The 21,074-nt window shown below is 36.5% G+C and overlaps 1 protein-coding gene across 1 annotated transcript; it reads left to right on the top strand.

Annotated features, from left to right (window-relative positions):
• Positions 1-59: 59 nt before the first annotated feature.
• LOC121428552 (divergent protein kinase domain 1A-like) lies at positions 60-20,275 on the top strand. The gene is made up of 5 exons (XM_041625255.1): positions 60-160; positions 13,449-13,505; positions 14,030-14,161; positions 16,119-16,226; positions 16,464-20,275. Exons 2-5 carry the CDS (start codon positions 13,470-13,472, stop codon positions 17,400-17,402), a joined length of 1,215 nt encoding a protein of 404 aa, XP_041481189.1. The 5' UTR covers positions 60-160; positions 13,449-13,469; the 3' UTR covers positions 17,403-20,275.
• Positions 20,276-21,074: the final 799 nt, after the last annotated feature.

The raw sequence follows: 21,074 nt of genomic DNA, 5'->3' as shown, positions 1-21,074 counted from the left end.
CAGCATGCTTTACTCATTGCTTTGGTGACACCGTACCGTCCCTTGATCCAGTTTCGGCGGCTAACTTCAGTCTTTGACTTTGGTGAATATAAATTTTGAACTGATGCTGCGTTGAGTTGAAGTTTGAAAACCCCCATAAATGGAGCTATATTATTTTTTGGTAAGAAATGTTTTTCAATATTTATATTGTTTCATTTGTCGTGTATCAATATGGCAGGCTGTATATTTTGCACGTCATTTTATTTTTTACTAAATACGTTTCTTAGTTTAATCAAATTTCGAAAACTTTAATACGGTCCCATACGTAGGATTCAATGTGCTGTTGATTAGACCAGCACATAGCCTGGGGCGTTGTGGGGAGTGAAAGTTATATACTGTACGTAGCTCACTCCCCACTAACGCCTGGGATTCCTCCCTATACTTCCCCACATACGGGTACAAAACCAGAAACTTTCGCCCCCGAGAATTCTACTTTCCCTCTAAAAGATCTAGCCCTAAAACATGTATGCCTACATGGGGTCCAACTTCATTTCCAACATTTCAGCGATATTGATTTCATTTTTAAAGAAGAATTCATTAAAAAACGAGAGATTTGTTTTGAAAAGATGGAAAGAGCTTCCGTGTTTACGTCGCCATCTTGATTTCTTTGTCTTCCGCTTGGCGACAGCACGCAAATCCCGCGATTACCAGCTACCAGCACAACGAACAATTGACTTGTCCATAGACTGTGTAGAACGGATAGATCGTCTCCGCACAGCGATTCGAAGACCGCTGATTGGTCAATCGCGCAGATTACGTCATGATCACGTGGTCCGAAAAATAATTCCTTCGGACTGCATGCGGAAGTATCGATAGCGACACTCACGTCACACACTCCTAGTACCAATGTAGACCAAAAGCTTCGGTCTCTGTTTTGTTGGTTGTTCAGCTGAACTTTGTTGGCTTCACTCACCAAATACAGAGACCGAAGTTCTAGCGCGATCTGTACAGGGGACTCAATGGCCATATGTTTATGTACTTAAGATCGGATAAAACGGGGAAGTGAATGGGCAATTCCACATGGGAGAGGGTAAAAACAGTAAAATTCAAAGTTAATAATATGCATCTGAATGTCAATGTCCTTTTTACACAAAACCTTATATTTTAAGGAACTGAAAACCTTTTTCAAATATCTGTTACGGTTTTTGCTGAGCAATCTTTTGAATTTGATGACCATTTTCAATTAGAGAACATGTATTTTACATTATTTTGGATAAATTTGATAACTAAAAAAATATTTTACAATTTTAGTTCAAAATCATCTAATGATGTGTGTGAAGGTGTAATAGTTACCAGTAGCAAATGTCTTTATCATGGGTATTTTCAAATTTCTCAGAGAAAATTTTGCAATCTACTACAAAAACGGATGTAATTCCGTTACCATGAAACTGAAAAGTTTTTCCTATGAACTAAATACTTGCTTGAATTTTATAAGATTCTGAATTCTCTGACTTCATGTGACTTACCAAAGACTTAGCAACATTTTTTTGAAATATCATTTCTAATTCTGCTGTAACTGTGGTAACGGAATTACATGGTAACGGAATTACCATTATCATATCTTTAGAGGGGTGTGCGTTAGCCCATTTTGTTCCATTGGCATGTTGATATCTTAGCTGTAGATCACAGTTATAAACATTAAAAGCCTTCTGATTAGTAATTACACTCCAAATCAGGATGAAATTATACAATTACTTGACAGCAAGTCCCATTCAATATGGCCTGAGTATAACATTCAGAAAAGGGGCAAGACAATGTACATTAGCATTAATAAAGTATATTGATGGAACATACAATGTAGGTGAATGCCCTACAAAGGATTAATGGGCAATCAATTCTTGGGGAGTAGAAAAACGATTATGCAGGATGATCTTAACAAAATTTTCATTCAGATTGATTTTGCAAAAAATGTCATTGCCAAGTACCAATTCTAATGAGATCCAAAATACTAGAAGCACAATCACGAAGTGACCATCTTCACTGTGTGTGCCTTGGAAAAGAATGGCGTTCCTTTTTTTGTATTTGCCTCTGATCAACTCACCCTCAACAGACTTTAGTGAACTTTTCAGTAAAAGAAATTCTGGGATGGCTGGGAGTAGTTCTATGCTTCAAAGAAATGGTTATATTTTTCAGAAGGGACTGCCTAATGATATAAGCGATATCGTCTGTGTAACTCTCCTTGCAACGGAAGATTGGATATTCTTTGCAACAAGCAATGGTGAGGGACCAGACTCTGGCATTGATTGGCAAACAGTGTAGCAAGCAGTAAAAAGTAATGAGTGGAAAAGGTTGAAGTCAGATCCATAATTTACAGATGTTACAAGAATCACATGCCAAAAATCATACTGAATCTTACATTTCCAAAAGTAATGTGGATTTGACACAGATATTCAAGATGTCTTAATTAGCACCAAACCAATAATGTGCTCCATCCCTACATGTATGCAATGGATGCTCAGAAACATGCAAAGTCAGCATCCAATAATCACTGCTTCACAGATAAAGTGAGTAACAACGATGACCCTTCAAGTGAGGATGATACACAGAATGAACACTTCTGTGAGGAGAGGATGGTGATAATATTAAGACCAACAAAGTCATCAATAACAAAACATCTGAGAACAGCAACATAACTCAATTTGAAATGGGTAGAAATGTATAGCATTCTGCTGTGAGAGAAATGCAGAGACAGTGGTAGTATTCTCGGATACATGTACATTCTGATATAAAATAAAATAAAAATTTTTATCTCTATTAAAATAAGTGATATAAAATCACCTAAAGTTGTTCCGAAATGGTATTCCAATAAACATTTTGTCTTTGTTTTATCTCTGTGACACAAACCTATTTTTGAAGCAATTTGCAATGAGAAAGGCTGTTTTTTTTACAGCACTCATCTCATTCAACCAATTAAAAGCCTTTCTGCCATGAGTTTTGGCAAATGAGTGAGATTGCATCAAATGAAATTCTGTGCCTACAGAAAAAAAAATGAACAAAAATATGAAGTCAATATCACATCATTTCGTACCTCATTTCATTTCATAAACAACATTAGTCAATAAAATTATTTGAAATATTTTTTTAAATAATCTACAAGAATAATGTTAAGAGTAGTGCTCTAATGATTAAATGATTATAATTTTTCCTTTATTCTTATTTCAAAGTCTTGAGCAAATTGACCTAGAAATATTGCTGAAATTGAAAATGTATTAAGAGAATGGCCTCTACCTAATTTGAAGTTCTTTTTTTTTCTTCAAAGAATATTGGTGCAGGCACATCATCTGTGATGCAATGGTTGGATACACGATAAACATGTCTATATCCTAGGCACTGCTTTGTCACGGATACGGAAGATAAAAATTTAGATACGGAAGATAAAAATTCATCTCGCATAAATTTTCATATTGTATATGAAAGATAAATTTTTTTAATAGAAATAAAATAAAAAATCATGGCCCAAGAAACCAACTGATTTCATGAATATGACATATGATCATCAAATCACTGCAGTTTCTTAGGGTCACATTTGGGAAATACATCTGTCAGGAAGATGTCCGATATTGATTTTATACTCAGATCTGCTATAATTGCAGTCCGCAGTGAGCTACATATAGACAGAAAATGAATCCTTACCTTTAAAGAGAATTAGATTAATTGGTGCACTAATTAAGAACCAATTTATTGCTTAGTTGTCCACAACATTCTTTCAAAATGTAAATGTCAGCACCATTTTCATGAGGTTTCAGCATTGTTTCTTGTTTTCAGAACATTTATTGAACAAACAAATAGAAAGTTTTTTGTTTTAAGATGCTAACAATGTTTCTTTTGAGTATTCAAAGACTTTAGAATATCTTGAACTATCATCTACACAAATTTTTGACTAAATGTGCAGATCTGATCACATACTATCCTCAGTTTTTGTAAAATTCCTGATGTGTATAAGGTATGGCTGTTGTCCATGTAATTCCGTTACCATGACTATTAGTGATGATTTTTGGCCTTTACATAATTCTTTCCATCAGGACAGGAGGCAAAAAGTGGCTAGTAAGTCCAAATACCCCTAAAATTGAAAATGAACTAAAATTTAATTACCACTGATCCCTAATATTTTGTAAAATTATGTTTATTTATGGTAGAGCCACCTATTACGTACTATATACTTATATTTTATTTAATATTAGAGATGTGAAGTACTTAGTTTGTGTTAAGTATCAGAGAAGAATATATAAACAAGCTTTATTGAGGCATTTCACCAGTCCTAAATGCCTAAAAATATCATTTTCCTTCCCAAATGTCAGAGGCGTAATTCCGTTACCATTATGTGTAATTCCGTTACCATGTACTTCCCCTAAAGAAAGACCAATCATGAAAACTTGTTGATGATATTTGTGATTAAATTACTTTAAAAATAAAGTTGACATTATAATGAATTGAATCAGACATTAACTTGGAGCTAGTGTGTTGTAGATTTCAGAGAAAATTTTACTAAACTTTGGGTTGCAAAATGACTCATTTCTCTGGTAATTCCGTTACCATAGCACATATCCGTCATTCACATCTGAACGTGTGAGGGGTTTTCTAAAAATCTTGGTTCTCTATATAGCACTAGTGGCCATGCATAGTATTAGGTTCAGAAAATTGGAAAATATTGAGATATCTGGATGCTGTGAGCAAAAATAACAGCAAAATTTCTCTGATTTGTAATTCCGTTACCATGGAATTGCCCGAATTTGCGCGACAGCCGAGGTAAGTCACTGTTTTTGTTCCTTTTAACTTTATTTTTCTCCGTTTTTTGGCAATTGATGCCAAGAGAGAATATAAATTTGCACTCTGGTCACTATAATTTTCGAAATTTTTATTCATTAAAGACAAAAATTGAAAAGCCCCGACGGGGGGATTTTGCATTGCAAGTCCCCTAATGGTGGCTGCACGATAGCGAGCCGTCTGTGTACGAGGAGAAAAAAAAATGTTAAAAAACTCCTCGAAACAGACGGCTGCCAGCTGTCTAGTACCAATGAGGTCCAAACATTACATGTATGGACCTCATAGGCGACATTACCCAAATTATGGGTTAGACAATTCAGTTCTGATTTCAAACCCAAGACTTTGGTAAACGTACGCCTTAATACGAATTGGAGTTATGCGATATACCTACCTATGGATACCTATGGATGCTTTTGAACGCAGTCTAAGACTCTATATTCAGTTCCAAATTCTGTCTCCTTTTTAGGTTGGCCGGGTCATGTCCTGGTGGGTCAGCATCAAACTTGAACTTCACAGGTTCACATCTCCAATACTTATCCAATCCATTCTCGAAGCTGTGGACACTGGGTGCATTTACTAATTCATTACTTAGGCTATTCCAAGGTTTCCTCATTCTTATGTAAAAGGAATTCTTACGTTTCTCAGTTACTGACCTCGGAATGTACAATTTTTTATCATGACCCCTGGTAGGCCCCTGCACCTGTCCCAAATCTGGCACTACTTCCTGGTCATACCTGTGAAATAACTTGTATGTTTCGATCATGTCTCCTCGCGCACGGCGATAAGCTAATGTAGGAAGTTTTAGTTGAATCAATCTTTGTTCATATGGGAGGTTCTTAACCTCAGGTACCAACTTAGTGGCCCTTCTTTGTACATTTTCTATTGCTTGAATATGTTTCTTTAAGTATGGACTCCATACTGCATGAGCATACTCCAAATGAGGTCTAATCAATGCTTTGTATAGGAGCAAGAAGTTCTCCTTGTGAAGATAAACAAATGTTCTTCTAATAAGATTCATTAGCCTATTGGCTTTATTTATCTTTGACTGAAAGTGCTGGTCAAAACTAAGACTTTCATTTGGTGGGAAGACATTTGTTTCTTAAAAAAATGAGTTGAAATTAAAATGAATTACTATTAAACTTACATTTCAGGCCCTTTTTGTTGATTTTCGGTGAGCGTTCCACACAGCTGCGACGAGTGATCAACTCCGAAGTGATACGCGAACTGGTCAGCTGTTCGGTCAGGTGATCGGTAGATTATCTTTTTGTCAGACGTTCATAATTTATGTAAAGCGTATTGATCACTCTTCAGTATCTTGATTTCAAAGTATCAGTATTGCAGATAAATGTCATTATTGATTGGAATCAGTGGCGGATGGGGGGGGTGGGGTGAGCATTTCTGCCCGATCCCCCTATTGAGATTTATAGTAAATATTTTGGAATTAAAAACGTTCATACTAGTTGACCCCTCCCTTATGATGATCACAGCATTATTTGTAATGGGGATATTTCATTCATATTCTTGTCTCTTCTTTCTCTTTTTAGCCTTTTTTTGCTTGTTAAAACCTTTTTTTGGGGGGGGGCTCGCCAAATTTTATGTGGGTCAAAATTATCTTCATTTTTTTAGTGACAATCTTTTTTTTCATTTGTCCAGTTCTACGCGAGACAAAATAACCTTCGATCATTATTATAGTTAAAAACTTTTTTTTATTTTTTATTTATTTATTTTTTTTTTTTTTTGGGGGGGGTTGCCAAATATCACGTGGACAAAAAGACTTTCCCTTTTCTAGTTATTTTTTTGGGGGGAGGGGGCTTGCCGAATATCACGCGAACGTTTTTCAGCTTTTACTGTTTTATTCGACTTATAATCAAATATTAAATGGGGCTTACCACAGTTTTTTTAAAGTCAATTCATAAAAATATTCCTCCTCGGGATTTGAGCTTTCTTTCATAAAATATCAATCTTTTTCATGATTACCAAAAATACTTAAAATGTCAAATTTTTTATATAAAGCTTTAGCTCATGCGTTGCGCCTGCCATATTTTAATGTTTATCAACTTTATGCTTTTAATGAATTCCTAAAAACACTAAATTCTCAGATCATCAATTTTGTCGCAATCGAATAATTCGATTGCATCTCTCTATCAGTTTTGAATATTTATAAAAAATATCAGCTCGTGCTTTTTGCTCGTAATATTTTGATTAGTAAATTCTTCTCTTATATAATCGAGTCGGATAGATAGATAGATAACTAGAGAGAGAGAGTTGGGGGGCCGGGGGGGTCCCTCAGCTACTTGTCCTCGCTTATTCCCAATTTGTTATTATGCTCATGTTGTGAGAGCTTTGTGTTTTCATATTTTTTCTTTTTCAACCTTTTTATTGTCTCGGAGCTTCCCTCTATTTCTTTACACTATGATGTAGTCCTTTTTACCTCATTGTTTCAATCATTGGCGGCGGAAGCCCCAAATTTTAGAAGGGGACAACCCAAAAAATTTTGACAAGCAAAAAAAAAAAAAAAATGTCATCAACAACAAATTTAGGGGGGGGACCGTCCCCCCCTCCTCAAATTTAGGGGGATCCCATCCCCCCCCCCCCCGCTTCCGCCGCCTATGGTTTCAATTCTTTTTTTGTTCTCATTTCAATGAAAACATCATTATTAAACTGACAAAGAAGACTTTATTACGAAACTTTGACATTGTTTTGTCTCATTGTTTGGCTTTCTTTTTTTCTTCTTACTTTTTCCCTTTCCTTATTTTCTCTTTTATTTCATTTTATGAGGTATCCGCCAACTTATACAACACCAAGCATATAGAGGAGGATAATCAGTGAGGGAGCGTGACGGTGTGCCGCTTCAAAAAAAAAAAGGAGGAATATTGAAAGAAAAAAAAGAAGGGATGGGGAAAAAATAAAGGAAAAAAAAAGAAAGATGATGATGGCAATGATGATGATGAAAATTATCTTGGTGATGATGATGGTTGTGGTGACGGTTGTGGTGATGATGGTGATGATAATGATAGTGGTGATGATGATGATGACGAGATGTACTTTTGTTATTTTGTCTTTAAAAAAATTAAGAAGTGCAAAGTTGAATTCATTTAAAGTTTATTATGAAAATAGCAGAAAAAAAATAAAAAATTGGTATGCGTTCGAGGAAAATCCATCCCCACCAATTTTTTTAAAAGGTAAGATTTTTTTGTGACGGCGTAGGCCTTTGCAAGCAGCTATTATTATGGTAAAAAAGTAAATGAAATGTCAAGAAATACATGATAATGATTTTTATGGTATATTTAGTATATCAATAGATAACTTCATACTTGTTATCAAAAAGAAAAAAAGTGGGTCGTTACGGACCATTAAAAATGGGAAATTTGGGCATTTTATATTTAGGATAGAGCAACTGCTCGTTCTAGACGTCACAATAAATCAAGCATTCTAAATTCTATCAACTCCATTTTTTGTCAAATAACACCTTCATCGATATTTTGAAATGATTTTTCTCATATTTTCGTCATCTTTTTATCAGGGTGAAATTCCCCTTTAATTTACAAAACAGATTCGCAAACAATATCAAGAGTAGTGGGAGGCAAGGGCGGAAATCTAAGGTAGGGGACCAGGGGCTGGAAAACAGGCAAAAAAAACAACAAAAGCAAACTAACAAAAAAAAACAAAAAAAGAAGGTTTATCACCCCCAAAAGAAGGTCGTCTCGTCCAAAATACATGTTTTACTTCGATTTAAATGATGTAGGCCTATTTCTTTCCATCATATATAAAAGAACAAAAATAGTAGGGGGACATTTGATAATGTGCCCCCTACTATTTTGGGTAAGGGGGAAGTGTCCCCCTGGGATTTGCGCCCATGTGGGTGGGGGGTGTTGCACCTCCTTTCGGAATCATTATGGAACAGTGTGAATAGTCGCTGTGATTTCGATCTCATACCTATAAAAAAAAATAGAACAGAAGAACGCCTTGACCACAGGCCAAAATGCCTAACAATTTTTCCGCGGCATTAGCGACTCTCGTAAGGGGCGCTCCATTTATAAATAAAGTTGCATGTGTAGCTGTCTATGGCGACAGAATCTATCGCAGAATTGCAGCCAGAATCGTGGGAAATTTCCAGAAAATTCAAGAAAAGAACCGGTGAGTACCGATTTAACAGTACTAATGTAATTAGTAACATTTATTGAATTATAAGAATATTCAATTTTTCGTGAAACAAAGCTTAGTTCTAAGCTAGGGCGGCCCAAATGCGCGTGAGTGGAGTCCCAGTTTCTTAACACGGGTAAGTATTGCGGTGTCGCCTAGAGTGACGTCACACAACATCATGCGAGGTTAGTAATACTAACCTCGCACAACGCATGTCAGTAATACTAACCTCGCACAACGCATGTCATGTGGTTTCATAGTGGACTTTGACGTTTTCATTCATCACACGAATGTGAGGGAATGAAAAACGCCCAACGTTTCAGTATTTCTCCACTATGGTATTCTTTTTTTAATGATTTAAGTTTGTTTTAAAAAGGAATTTGAAATTATTAATAAAAGTGTTTTTATCGCTTACGACCAAGTCTCAACCAGGATACTCCGTTCGATCCATCCTTGATACTGCGGTGGAAAGTACGCAAACAACAATCGAAAAGCAATTTTTCGTATCGAACATTCTCAATTCAAGTCGTCAGCGCATAATAGGAAATTGTACCAAAAATCAACAGGTTGCATCTCATGATGAAAGTGGATTGAACTGAACGAGCAAGAAAATAATGCTGATCGCCTAGAATGCAGCTAGCTTGCAACACCGTAAACAAAGGTACGGTATACCGTAAACAAACGGTGGGCACTTAAGAACCAAGTTTGAAAGGACACTCGTAAAATTACGTCACTCTCGCGATGAATATTCATTAGATCGTGGTCGTGCGTGTTCAATACAAACTCTCTGCATGCATGCACTCAGTGTGTATTGAACACGCACGACCACTATCTAATGAATATTCAACTGCGAGAGTGACATAATTTTACGAGTATCCTTTCAAACTTGGTTCTTAAGTGCCTACCGGCTTGGTGAATAATATCGCGCGCCCTCTTTAGGCAAAAGTTGATATCAACGCTGATCAAGAGGCATCTACGTGAAGATCACGAAAAATGCTCTTATTTTATTTTAAAAAACAGCAAAGAGAATTCAACAAACGATCCATATGGTTCGGTAAGTGTCATAGCAAAATTAGAATTCTTAGCTACGATGTAAAGTCATAGTTATTTTAGTAAAAAGGGTGTGAAAGATTCGCGTGCACCAGGTGCATATGAATCCTTCACACACGAGACGATTTGAAACCATGAGTGCGAAAGCGATAACGATATCCGGTCATGATGTGTACGCGGTAAATGGTCTTGGTTCGTGATCGGATCGCTCCGGTATCGATCGAAAATTATCGAAACTCTGCAATTTCATGCATATTCACGCGACGCTCCGAAACCCGGAAGCCAATTGACTTTGTGCACGTTGCGATAGACTCTACAAATTCCAACGACATATAGACGCTAATTTGTAAGATTTTGACGGAAAAGCAAAAAGTAATCGAAATTCTCTTACCTGTGCGGTATCGGTGAGAAAATAGATCCTCCGAGAATACCTTTCATAATTCATATAAAATACGCGAAAGTGAAATTCTAGGTCGATTTTGGTACGAGGTGATAGAGAATTGCACACTTGTTTTGGCGGAATTCTGTGTGGGGAAATAAAAGGCTTGCACTGCGCATGCTTACTATATTTTCATTCATAAATTGGTTCTCGGCAGTGGCTGGATGACGTCATGTAATAAGCAAAAATGTACACGACCGCTACGTTCACACTCCGCTATCCGTTGTACACAATTTGTCACTGTGACCAGAAGCTTCGCCGTCTCTGTCTGCATTATTAATATTAGGGACAGTGATTTTCCGCGATTGCGGAAAACGGACGAAATTCACGGAAAGGGCATTTTGAAACGGAAAGTGGCATTTCAAACGGAAAATCACAGAAAACTTATTTTTCCTCAAACAAAAGACACAGAAGTCAGAACAGCAACAGAAATTACGGTAGAGTCCACTTGTTCACTGCTACCACCCTGCCTGTGGGGAATCTACAGGTACTATGGTATGCCAATGCTGTACAGAGCACACACTTTAAAAATCATTAAAATATCACTTTTGTGACCAAAATTACTAATTTCCGTACAGTTACAATTTATTTTTCATTTGTAACTTGGGAATAATTTTTGTATTCACCAGAGCGCTCAAAAACTTGAATTTGGGGCATATTTTTTGGTACGCCCTCTATTGGTGGAAAGTAATTTTTTGTCTTTAATGAATAAAAATTTTGAAAATTAATGCGACCAAAATGCAAATTAATATTCCCTCTTGGCATTAATTGCCAAAATCAGAGAAAAATCGGGTTAAAAGGAACAAAAACAGTGACTTACCTCGGCTGTCGCGCAAATTCACTTCCCCGTTTTATCCGATCTTAAGTACATAAACATATGGCCAATGAGTCCCCTGTACAGATCGCGCTAGAACTTTGGTCTCTGCATTTGGTGAGTGAAGCCAACAGAGTTCAGCTGAACAACCTTCATAACAGAGACCGAAGCTTTTGGTCTAGGCTTAATAATGCTTATTTTCTTTCGTTTTTCATTCTCTCCTGACTCCCTTCATTCTTTCCCCCCTCTCTTTCATCCTTTCTTACATTCTTTATTTTCTTTTACTTTTTTGCTATTTTCTTCCACCCTTCCTGTTTTTCTTCTTTATTGTAAAGAATGAAGGAAACATTTTTATTTCCTTCCTAAGTTCATTCTTTCATCCTCCTTTTTTTAGTCTCCTTTTCCCCCCTTTTTTCTTTTTTTTCTTTCAAACTTTCATTCATCTTCTCTTCCCTTTTCTTTCCTTTTTTACCTTCCTTTTCTTTCCTTTTTTACTTTCCTTTATTTTTTCTTTCATCCTTCTTTTATTCTAACTTTCTTTCTTTTCACATTTTTCTTTTTTCCCTTCATTTTCTTTACTTTATTTTTCCTTTTTTTTTCTTTCTTTTGTTTCTATGCATCTCTTTTCTTTCTCTCCCTCATTCTTTCTTTCACCTATTCGTTCACACTCCCTTTCTTTTTTTTCTTAGTTTTTTCCTTCCTTATTTTCTTTCTCTTTTCTCTCTAATTATTTCAGTGATTCCCTTTTCTATTTTGTGCCATGGTCAGTGACAAGAGTACGTGAAAATATATGAGACAGGAAATCATTCAAATGGCATATCAACACATTAATTTCAGTCATGGCAAGCAAGATAAAAAATCACTTTGAAAAAAAAATATGATGTTTAAATATAAGGTACATCAATTCATGTAAAAAAAAAAAAGAGAGGAAAGGGCAATGTTACATGTATATAGAACAGCACTACTTTCTTTTGAAGCGGTAAAATCTTGTTTTTAAAGATTTTTTTGGGGGGGCAAGTATTTTCCAACTATTTTAAAATTCACTTGCCCAACTGGGCAAGTGCTTCAATAAAGTTATGTAGCACCCTGTAGAAGAGTATTCAAAGTTCATTTGACGTCTAAAAATACTGAAAAAAAATGGCCTTCGATGCCCTTCTTGGAAAAAGATTTTGGCCTTGGTGCCCTCTGTAGTGGCCTTGGTGTTCTGCAAAATATGAGGTATTTCAAGGCCAAACTGGCCTTGCCCCAAATGGGACTGCGCCTAGCAATACAGGATTGGAAGGGAATTCGATTCATATCTAACCTTGTAAGTATCTAATGAATTTTAGGCTAAAATTTTATTAAATTGCATACCTTTATTTCTTACCAGGCCAGAGGTTTCTTACCAGACCGATCTCGTGTATCCATTTTTTAAACACTGCAAATTATACAACAAGGAGTTCGATATGCACCCCCACCAAAGATAACAAAAGATTGTCGAGACTTCTGGTTCTTTCACTTTGGATTTTTCTATCATTTTTTCAGTCTTGCTTACCCTGGTTACAATGTCTATGAACAATTACACGTACTAGATCCTGCTCAAAATTTGGAATAAAGCCATATTTTGGTCAGACCAAAAGCTTGGGTCTCTGTTATATTGGTTGTTCCTCTGAATTCTGTTGGCTCCACTCACCAATTACAGAGACCAAAGTTCTAACTCTATCTGTACAGGGACTCAATGTCTATGTATAAACCAGGGAAGTGGGAGTTGCACGACAGCTGAAGTAAGTCACTTTTTTTTCCTTATAATGCTTATTTTTTTCCTTTTTGGTGCATTTCTGGCAAAAACAGAATAATAATCTTTATTTTGGTCCACTTCTTTTTATATTATTTTTGTGAAATACAAAAATCAATGAGCGCAGATTTTGCATTGTTAACCCCCTAATGGCGGCTGCATGATCGCGAGGCGTCTGTGTACGAGGAGAAATTTTTTTTAAATGTTAAAAAACTTCTTGAAACAGACGGCTGCCAGCTGTCTATATTTTGTATGTATTTCCACTCCCCCATCATATATGTTCTATATTAGGGCTTGATATATTATTCTGAACCTTCTCCAATTTTTTTATTTTCAATTTTAGTGGGGGGTGCATATGGAACTCTTGCCCTGTTTTTTTTTTTTTTAGTTTATTTTTTGTTTTTTCCTTTGTTTCACCCTCACAGATATGAAAATATTTCCCAACCATGGCTGTGAGATTTGGTCATCGAGGTCTGATTGTGGTGAGTATAAATATTCCATTTTCAATGGGAATATTCCAATGCAAAATCATATACTTTAAAATACTTTTTTGCCCACAAATGCAGGAGCACATCAAACATTATAAACTAAAAAAAGCTATTCTGCCAATGAGTATGGGGAAGGAAGAGAGAAGTCAGGGGCACACAGTATTCTAACTGTCGCAGGTTTCAACCTAAATCTACATTATATAAATAACAATAAAAAATTGATAGCGATAATAAAGATTGTATAAATAGATACCGTCTCTTATTGTGCTTTATTGAGTTAGAGCTTACAATTGTGAATTAGCAATTAACCACTATTAACGATAAAACAAAACTTGATTTTTCAATCATATTTCTGCAGCTTGACTTAGATGTATGAAGTGCATTCCACTGCCCCTGTAAGCATTAGACCTGACTATATTGAGTTTCAGAAATGAAAACCAAGGAACTTGACAAACTATATATTTGAGCCTGATTTGACAGTATTTTGTCTGTTTTTCATTGATGCTTTCACCCAACAGGGTAGATGCCACGTATCTGTGAGGAACCTCGTTGTGATGTGGATTCTTCTATTTTTTGTGTGCGGTTGGTTTTTCTTCATGGTAGATCATAGGCCAGCAGGATGCAGGCATGAAGACATGCTACAGTATGTGGTGAGTTCTTGTGTGTTCCAAGAGATATTAAAGCAGATACGAACCAATAGCATCTTCTCGAGTCCTCGACGACATGTACTCATTCCTGGCCAGTTTCCTGACCCATAGTGCTAGGATAGACTAGTAATATAGACCCACTTGAATAATAACATGCCAATTAACTACTCAATACATTTATACTGCAAAAACTTATGTTACCAAGTAGCAAAACAAAATTACTTTTCCTCTCAAAACATTTTAGTTTCTATATCTACAGATATATTTGGAGATCAATTTATTCTCTGTAGTATCGTAGATATCTGAAAACATATATTTTTAGACTATGTATTTATAACACACAGTCAATGAGAGACCACACACAGTTCACTCCCCCTTTAAAGGGGACATTCACCCATACAATTAAGAACATGGAATAATTTGAGAAAAATATTAGTTTTGCTTAATTTCACAAAAATATTGGTATGCACAACTTTTCCAGTATAAGAAAGGCAGAGATATCACACACTCTTTCTATAGAAGTATAGATGTTTTAGTTCCTATTTCCTACATGTACATGTATACTGGTAGATCAAATAAAGAAAATTTATACTGTAGGCTATACTATATTATTAACAAACCTGAGTCAGTAAATGTTATGAGTTATTGGAGAAAAGGAGTCGATATAATTCTTACATGTAATGTATTATTTAAGTGTGATTAAGGCACTTACTGAATTAATGCCCCTGAGCTTCAAGGTGTATAATATCCCTCGGTAGTACGTGGTGTCCAGCGAAGGTCTAGAGGTCCTGTTTGTTGCGGCTGAACACGTACTTGACTTGACCTTCACTCTCCAGACACAGACCTCTCACTGGTTAACCTTGACACTGACTGACTCTTAATTGGTCATTGGGTACATATTTGGGGGTATTGTGGGCGCGCCGTGCGTAATGTTCATTCATGCACGGAGGTGAGTGAAGGGCTATTAATCGTCTATATGGCCGGTTAAACCCAGGCGACATTGTTTAACGACCCTTTATGCAACACATATTATGGAATTACAGTAACTTACAATGGAACAACATATTCCAAATTTCAGGGAGATTAAAAGAAAAGGGAATTTATGTATTGGTTTCAAGAGTGTAGCATTTGCCCTGGGCCTTATAACATATTTTGATCACTTACATTTGAATGTACTTGTTCATGTTGTTTGACGTAGTGTTTTCTCTGTCTAAGTTCCTGCCCATCTTTCCACAGACAAACCAATCAAAATAGCTGTTGGTTCCGACTTGGAGCCCTTCAAACCAATAGGAAGAACAGGAAAACTGTGCATATATTAATGCGCTTAATCATACCAAGAGACAAAAATGTTGAGAGAAGGATTTTTTTTAGAAGACAGAATAAAAAATGCAAAAACAGAGAAAGAAAGAGGAATTAGTTTGTTGGGCCTTACAACTTGAAGCATGAAAAAATGATTATGAAAATAGTCATGGTTGATGAGTGGAACTTATATAACAATTTGATCCAAAAAAATACAATTGTACATGTATGCCTGACATACTAATACAGACCATGGTATCGGGATATTATGGTGCTAAAATAAGTGACAAAATTTATGACTGCTAGACCCTGTCTTAAATTTTGTCAAAGCTTTGGAATGTAAAGGGATTATGCACGTTTAGAGAAGAGACAGATGTTATGACATCAACCAGTATACTGATTCTCTTATATCTCTGGGAAAAGAGAAAATATTGAGAGAAGACAATGTTTGGAATAGCGCCCAAGGATATTTTTTTTTTGGGGGGGGGAAGGGCCCACTTAAAACTATTAAAGGTTTTTGCATCTCTCCCATCAAACATTTTAAAGTTTTAATCACACCCCTTCCCCTTCATGCCAGAGAGTTGTGCAGTTTGTTGTATCTCTTGTGTAATAGGCCCTTTTATGATTTTACTTCTTTCAATTTAACCATTGTCTTCCATAGTGCCGGTACTACTCTAAAGGTGTTATCACTGGGAAGATGTGTCCAAGGCTCTGCCAAGGGAAAGAGTTCGTCTTTACAAGGTGTTTATCAAGGAGCCTAGAGCACCAGGTAAGATGGTATTGTCTCATATATACTCAATACAATGATGAATGATTGCTTGTAATCTCTCCAACATTCATACCGCAATAATTATTTGCATTGTGACCTTTACTTTGAGTGGTGTCTGTGTGTGTTTGTAACGTGTTGTAACCGAAAGCAAAATCAAAGGCTCTATGTCAAATGACATGGATTTTGATTGAATTGCATTGTGATGTACTATGTGTGTGATTTTCTTATCATAAACAGGTCTATGAGGTTGAGGTGAGGCAGGCAAAATCTTTGATAAAAGATCGATATCTTGTCCACTGGACCCACGACCCCAAGGATGGAGACTACCAGAGACCAGCAGATGGGTCTTCGATGGAAGATCTCCGTCACATGCTGTCGGCTTTTCTCAAACTGCGGTTAGGTGAGGGTGACTTCGGTCAATTCCAGACAAAGATTTTTGACGTTGCTGACATCAATAACGACGGGAAGGTGTCGCTGGCGGAGGCAAAGACGCTTTGGGGACTCCTACGTGGCAACGACTTCCTGCTCTTGATGGCTCTGTCAAAGAGCGAGGTCATACCAAAGCTGGAAGGGTTCTGCGGGGATATCTATGTTACAGAGGGAGTCCAGGTCTATGATATCTATGGACCGAATCAAATCCATCCCGGTATGCTTGGAAGTATCTTCAGTGGGGACAAACTCAGCTGGGGGCAGCGTGCCCACATAGTGCTGGGAGTGATCGAGTTTGTAGAGGAGATCATCGACAACCCCCTTGGGAATTTTCTCATGTGCAGCGTCACCCCGCGTAGCATAGGCTACACCCGCAAGCACGATGCCAAGCTTCTGAATCTCCAAGATATTTCCCCTGAAGTTAAGGTAGAAGGGGAACTGAAGGAGAGGATGTGTCAGACAGATACTGACTGTGTATATGGCTCCAACTGTCAATCTCCTTGCGATATGGCAACCCATAAATGCCAGAGTGAAGTGACCTATCCTAATTTATACAAAATATGCCAGCTCCTGGAACCAGTACTATTCAACGGCATACCAGCTGAAATAAAGGACAAATTGAGGTTGGCTTTTGACCGGTGTAAAGGATTAAGACACAGCGGTCGTAAAATGGATATGGAGCACTCGCTGGTGATAAACGACATCAAAGGTGTAATATGGAGACAAATATCTGATTCAAATTCATGATAGATGTCAAAAGATCCCAAAATTTTAGAATATTTCTTACCAGGATCCCGTTTCACAAGATAGTTTGTGAAGTAACACATGACTTTATGCAGGACTGGAATATGTTCTTATGTGCTAAATCAGCTACATAGGATATGTTATTTAAGTAAGAAAAGGTCACCAGTCGTGCATAATGTCATGCGTAAAGTTGTGGGTGATTTCAAAATAGCTCTATGAAATGGCATGCAGGGTACCATTTCATCAGCGTGTAGCTTGGTATGAATAAGAAATGCATGTACCTAATTTCTATCATTGGTTACTGCTATGTTTTGTGCTGTATACAAACATTCATCCTTTGGTACGTAACATTAACAACCATGACCTTCTCCATGTTCAGTGTGGCAGTTTTTATTCACATGGGTATTGTGTTCAAACATTAAACAGAATAAGGCAGAGTCATAAATAAAAATGCTACATGCACAAATCAAGGAGCTTTTAACATTTCTCATAATTTTGTCACTTCTACAAGATATGTGAAATGGAATCCTGATGTGAGTTCGATTACAACATCGACCTTTATCGATCCAAAAGTGTGTGATTGAAAAATGAATAATGTAGAAATATTGGATAAGGTTAACGCTATAAAGTACTGAAGTGATGGGGTCACAATTCTTTTTTAATTTCAGTGTTTTTTATACCATGACTCTGGGCGAAATGATGAAAAAAACATGTAACCCTAATTTGGTTGGAATCGGTCCATGTGGCCTCAAGATACGACCTCGTGAATACAAATTAGCCTCATTGAAGTCAATGTATCATTGGCCTGGTTCTAAATGTTATGAACCAGGCCAATAATAATAATACGTTGACTTCACTGGTGCTAATTATGTATTCAGAAGGTCATACCTTGGGGACCCATGGACAGATTCCCACCACTTTGGGTTATGGAGGTTTTTCATCATGCCCAATTGAAATATGGTATCAAAAAGGGTAAAATGAAAAACAAAAAAAAATTGATGACATCACACAGCAAATAATGATATTCATGAGAAAGTCTCTAAAATCAAGGTTAATTGTCACATTTAAATTCGGTTCATTTACATAAACTTACTCTGTGAAATCAGGATATCTAAGCTGATAATTTACCACTCTGAAATCACACTGGGCGTTGTGGCATGCGCCTGTAATCCAAGCTTTGGGGAAGTTACAAATTGATGCAGAGGGTCGAGGTTCGAGCCCTGGTCACGTCTTTCGGATGGTGACGTTAAAGGTCGGTCCCAGACGTAAATAATCATATCTGATTGATACACGTCTGACAAAACTCAAATACACACACATACACACAAACACAGATAGTAGCACATGTGGGGTAGTGTATTATATATTATTGCTTGGAAAAATACCAGACACCTTGCTGGTCTTCCATACTTTGTTTTTGTAATTTCTCAGCAATTGCACATTTGATGATTGCAGAATCATTTGGTACATAGTTTATTCGATGATCATTCGATTCGGTTCCAACCCATTTTAGATTATCACAACAACTTATGTTGTAACTTCTTAATGTTTCCATAGCAAAGAAGGATAGTGTAGTAGGTTTCAGGGTACACAATGTATCGTTCTTGGGCAGGTGTTGGTCCTGGAAAGGACCACCCAAACTCAACGCTTCGGCAAGTGTGTTCTTGTCGTCTTCGGGAGAATGAGCAAAGTTTGTAGGAGCAGGTCTAATGTACTCTGTCAAGGTGCCGTATGCACGGTGCCTTGCAGGGTGAATGTCTCTGATTGGCTGGATAAGACACATGACATCCACATAGCAGATGTAAGTCACAGCACACATTGTCTGCGCAAAACAGCGAAAAACAGGATATGCCGCCAATTATCTTTACCGCCAAAATGGCATGAATGACGAAAGCTCCCAATTGTGCCCGTATCACTGGCTTTATTTTTTAACCAAATTAAGGGTGACTGATGTAGTTTTGTTCACTAATTGAAATTTTTATGACTTGACAAAAAAACTCCTATTATGAAAGGGATGATTTACAACTAACACCATATACCGTAGCATTAGTCAAAATATTGGACGAGTGGCTTGTAGGCCTTGTGGGGTTAGACCAATTGGTTATAGATAAATAGTTTATATACAAGAAGGAAGTAGATGTACCGGTAAATTACCAGTGGTAATGGTATTAGACCAAATGGAAGTTACATGTAGATGAATGGTTCATATACTAAATGGGATTTATTAGATGTTGGATTAGACCAAATGGTTCATATACAAGAAGGAATGAGATATAATGGTATTAAACCAAATGGTTGTTAGATGATGGATTAGATGTTGGGGTTAGACCAAATGGTTATAGATAAATGGTTCATATACAAAATGGGATGAGAAATAATGTGACTTAGACCATATGGTTAAATTGTTCAAATACAAGAAGGAATTAGATGTAATGGTATTAGACCAAATGGTTATAGATGAATGGTTCATATAGTAAATGGGATTAGATGTAATGGTATTAGACCAAATGGTTGTTACATAAATAGTTCATATACAAAATGGGATTAGATGTTGGAATTAGTCCAAATGGTTCATATACACAATGGATTTAGACCAAATGGAATTTCGATGAGGGTTCACATTTGAATTGGGTTTGACCTCATTAGATTTGAGTAGACTAAAAAGTTATTACATTTAGATGTAGATGATAATATTATAATAATATAGGATTTGTATAGCGCACGTATCCACCTTGCTAGGTGCTAAAGGCGCTCCTATATTACACCAGCTTAGCTAGTCTATCGATAAAATATCACAGTACTTATTCATGTTTGCAATTTGTTTTAGAGCTATACAACAGTTGATATTTCTAAACATATTACTTGTTCATGCCATTGCCTGGTTGTAAAACAGCCTTTAAACTTAAAGTTATTACATTTCTTTTGCATACTGAGACTAGAGATTGATTACTGGTAGGTATTGAGGATTATTCAAAACATAGAAGATTTGTAGTTGTACTGACTGCTGATATACATGTATGATACCTTTAATCTACTCCCAAAAGTTTAAACTTTCTAATTTCATTATTTTCATTTTGATGATTAAATCTTAAAGCTCTCATTTTTGGCACGTTATGATTAATGTTTTCTAATCACTATGAGGCATGCACAGGTTCCTTCATATTTCAATCATGACTAGAACTCAAGTTCGTGACTAACAGCAATTTTATTGATGAATTTTATACCAGATGGTATTGATGTAAAATACCAATAAGAAGATAATGTTGTAGAAGCATGAGAAAGGAGAATGTACTTGTTCAGCAAATTTGATTTAATGTACACATGTGCAAATATGATTAGGCTTGTTTAGTGGGTCTGATCATTATTGATTATACTTTTGAAAGCGAGCTATGTGTATTACTGTTGACTGATTGTTATAGTCATTTATCTCCTTATTTCCCGCCTGCATAGCAGAGCGAGACTATAGGTGCCGTTTTTCCAATTGTGGTGGCATCAGTAGGGTCGTCAAAATCAAATCTTAACCAAAGGTTAAGTTTTTGAACTCTCGTCATTACTTAGAAAGTATATAGGCCTATTTGATAAGAACTTGGAATTATCGGTTATCAAGCATCACTGAACATCCTGCCAGAGATTGAGGTCACATGACCAAGGTCAAAGGTCATAGGGTCAATGAAC

The sequence above is a fragment of the Lytechinus variegatus genome, chromosome 15 (genome assembly GCF_018143015.1).
Source record: "Lytechinus variegatus isolate NC3 chromosome 15, Lvar_3.0, whole genome shotgun sequence".
NCBI lineage: Eukaryota > Metazoa > Echinodermata > Echinoidea > Temnopleuroida > Toxopneustidae > Lytechinus > Lytechinus variegatus.
Note: the sequence above shows the minus strand (reverse complement) of the source record. Positions and strands in the feature narration are given on the sequence as shown.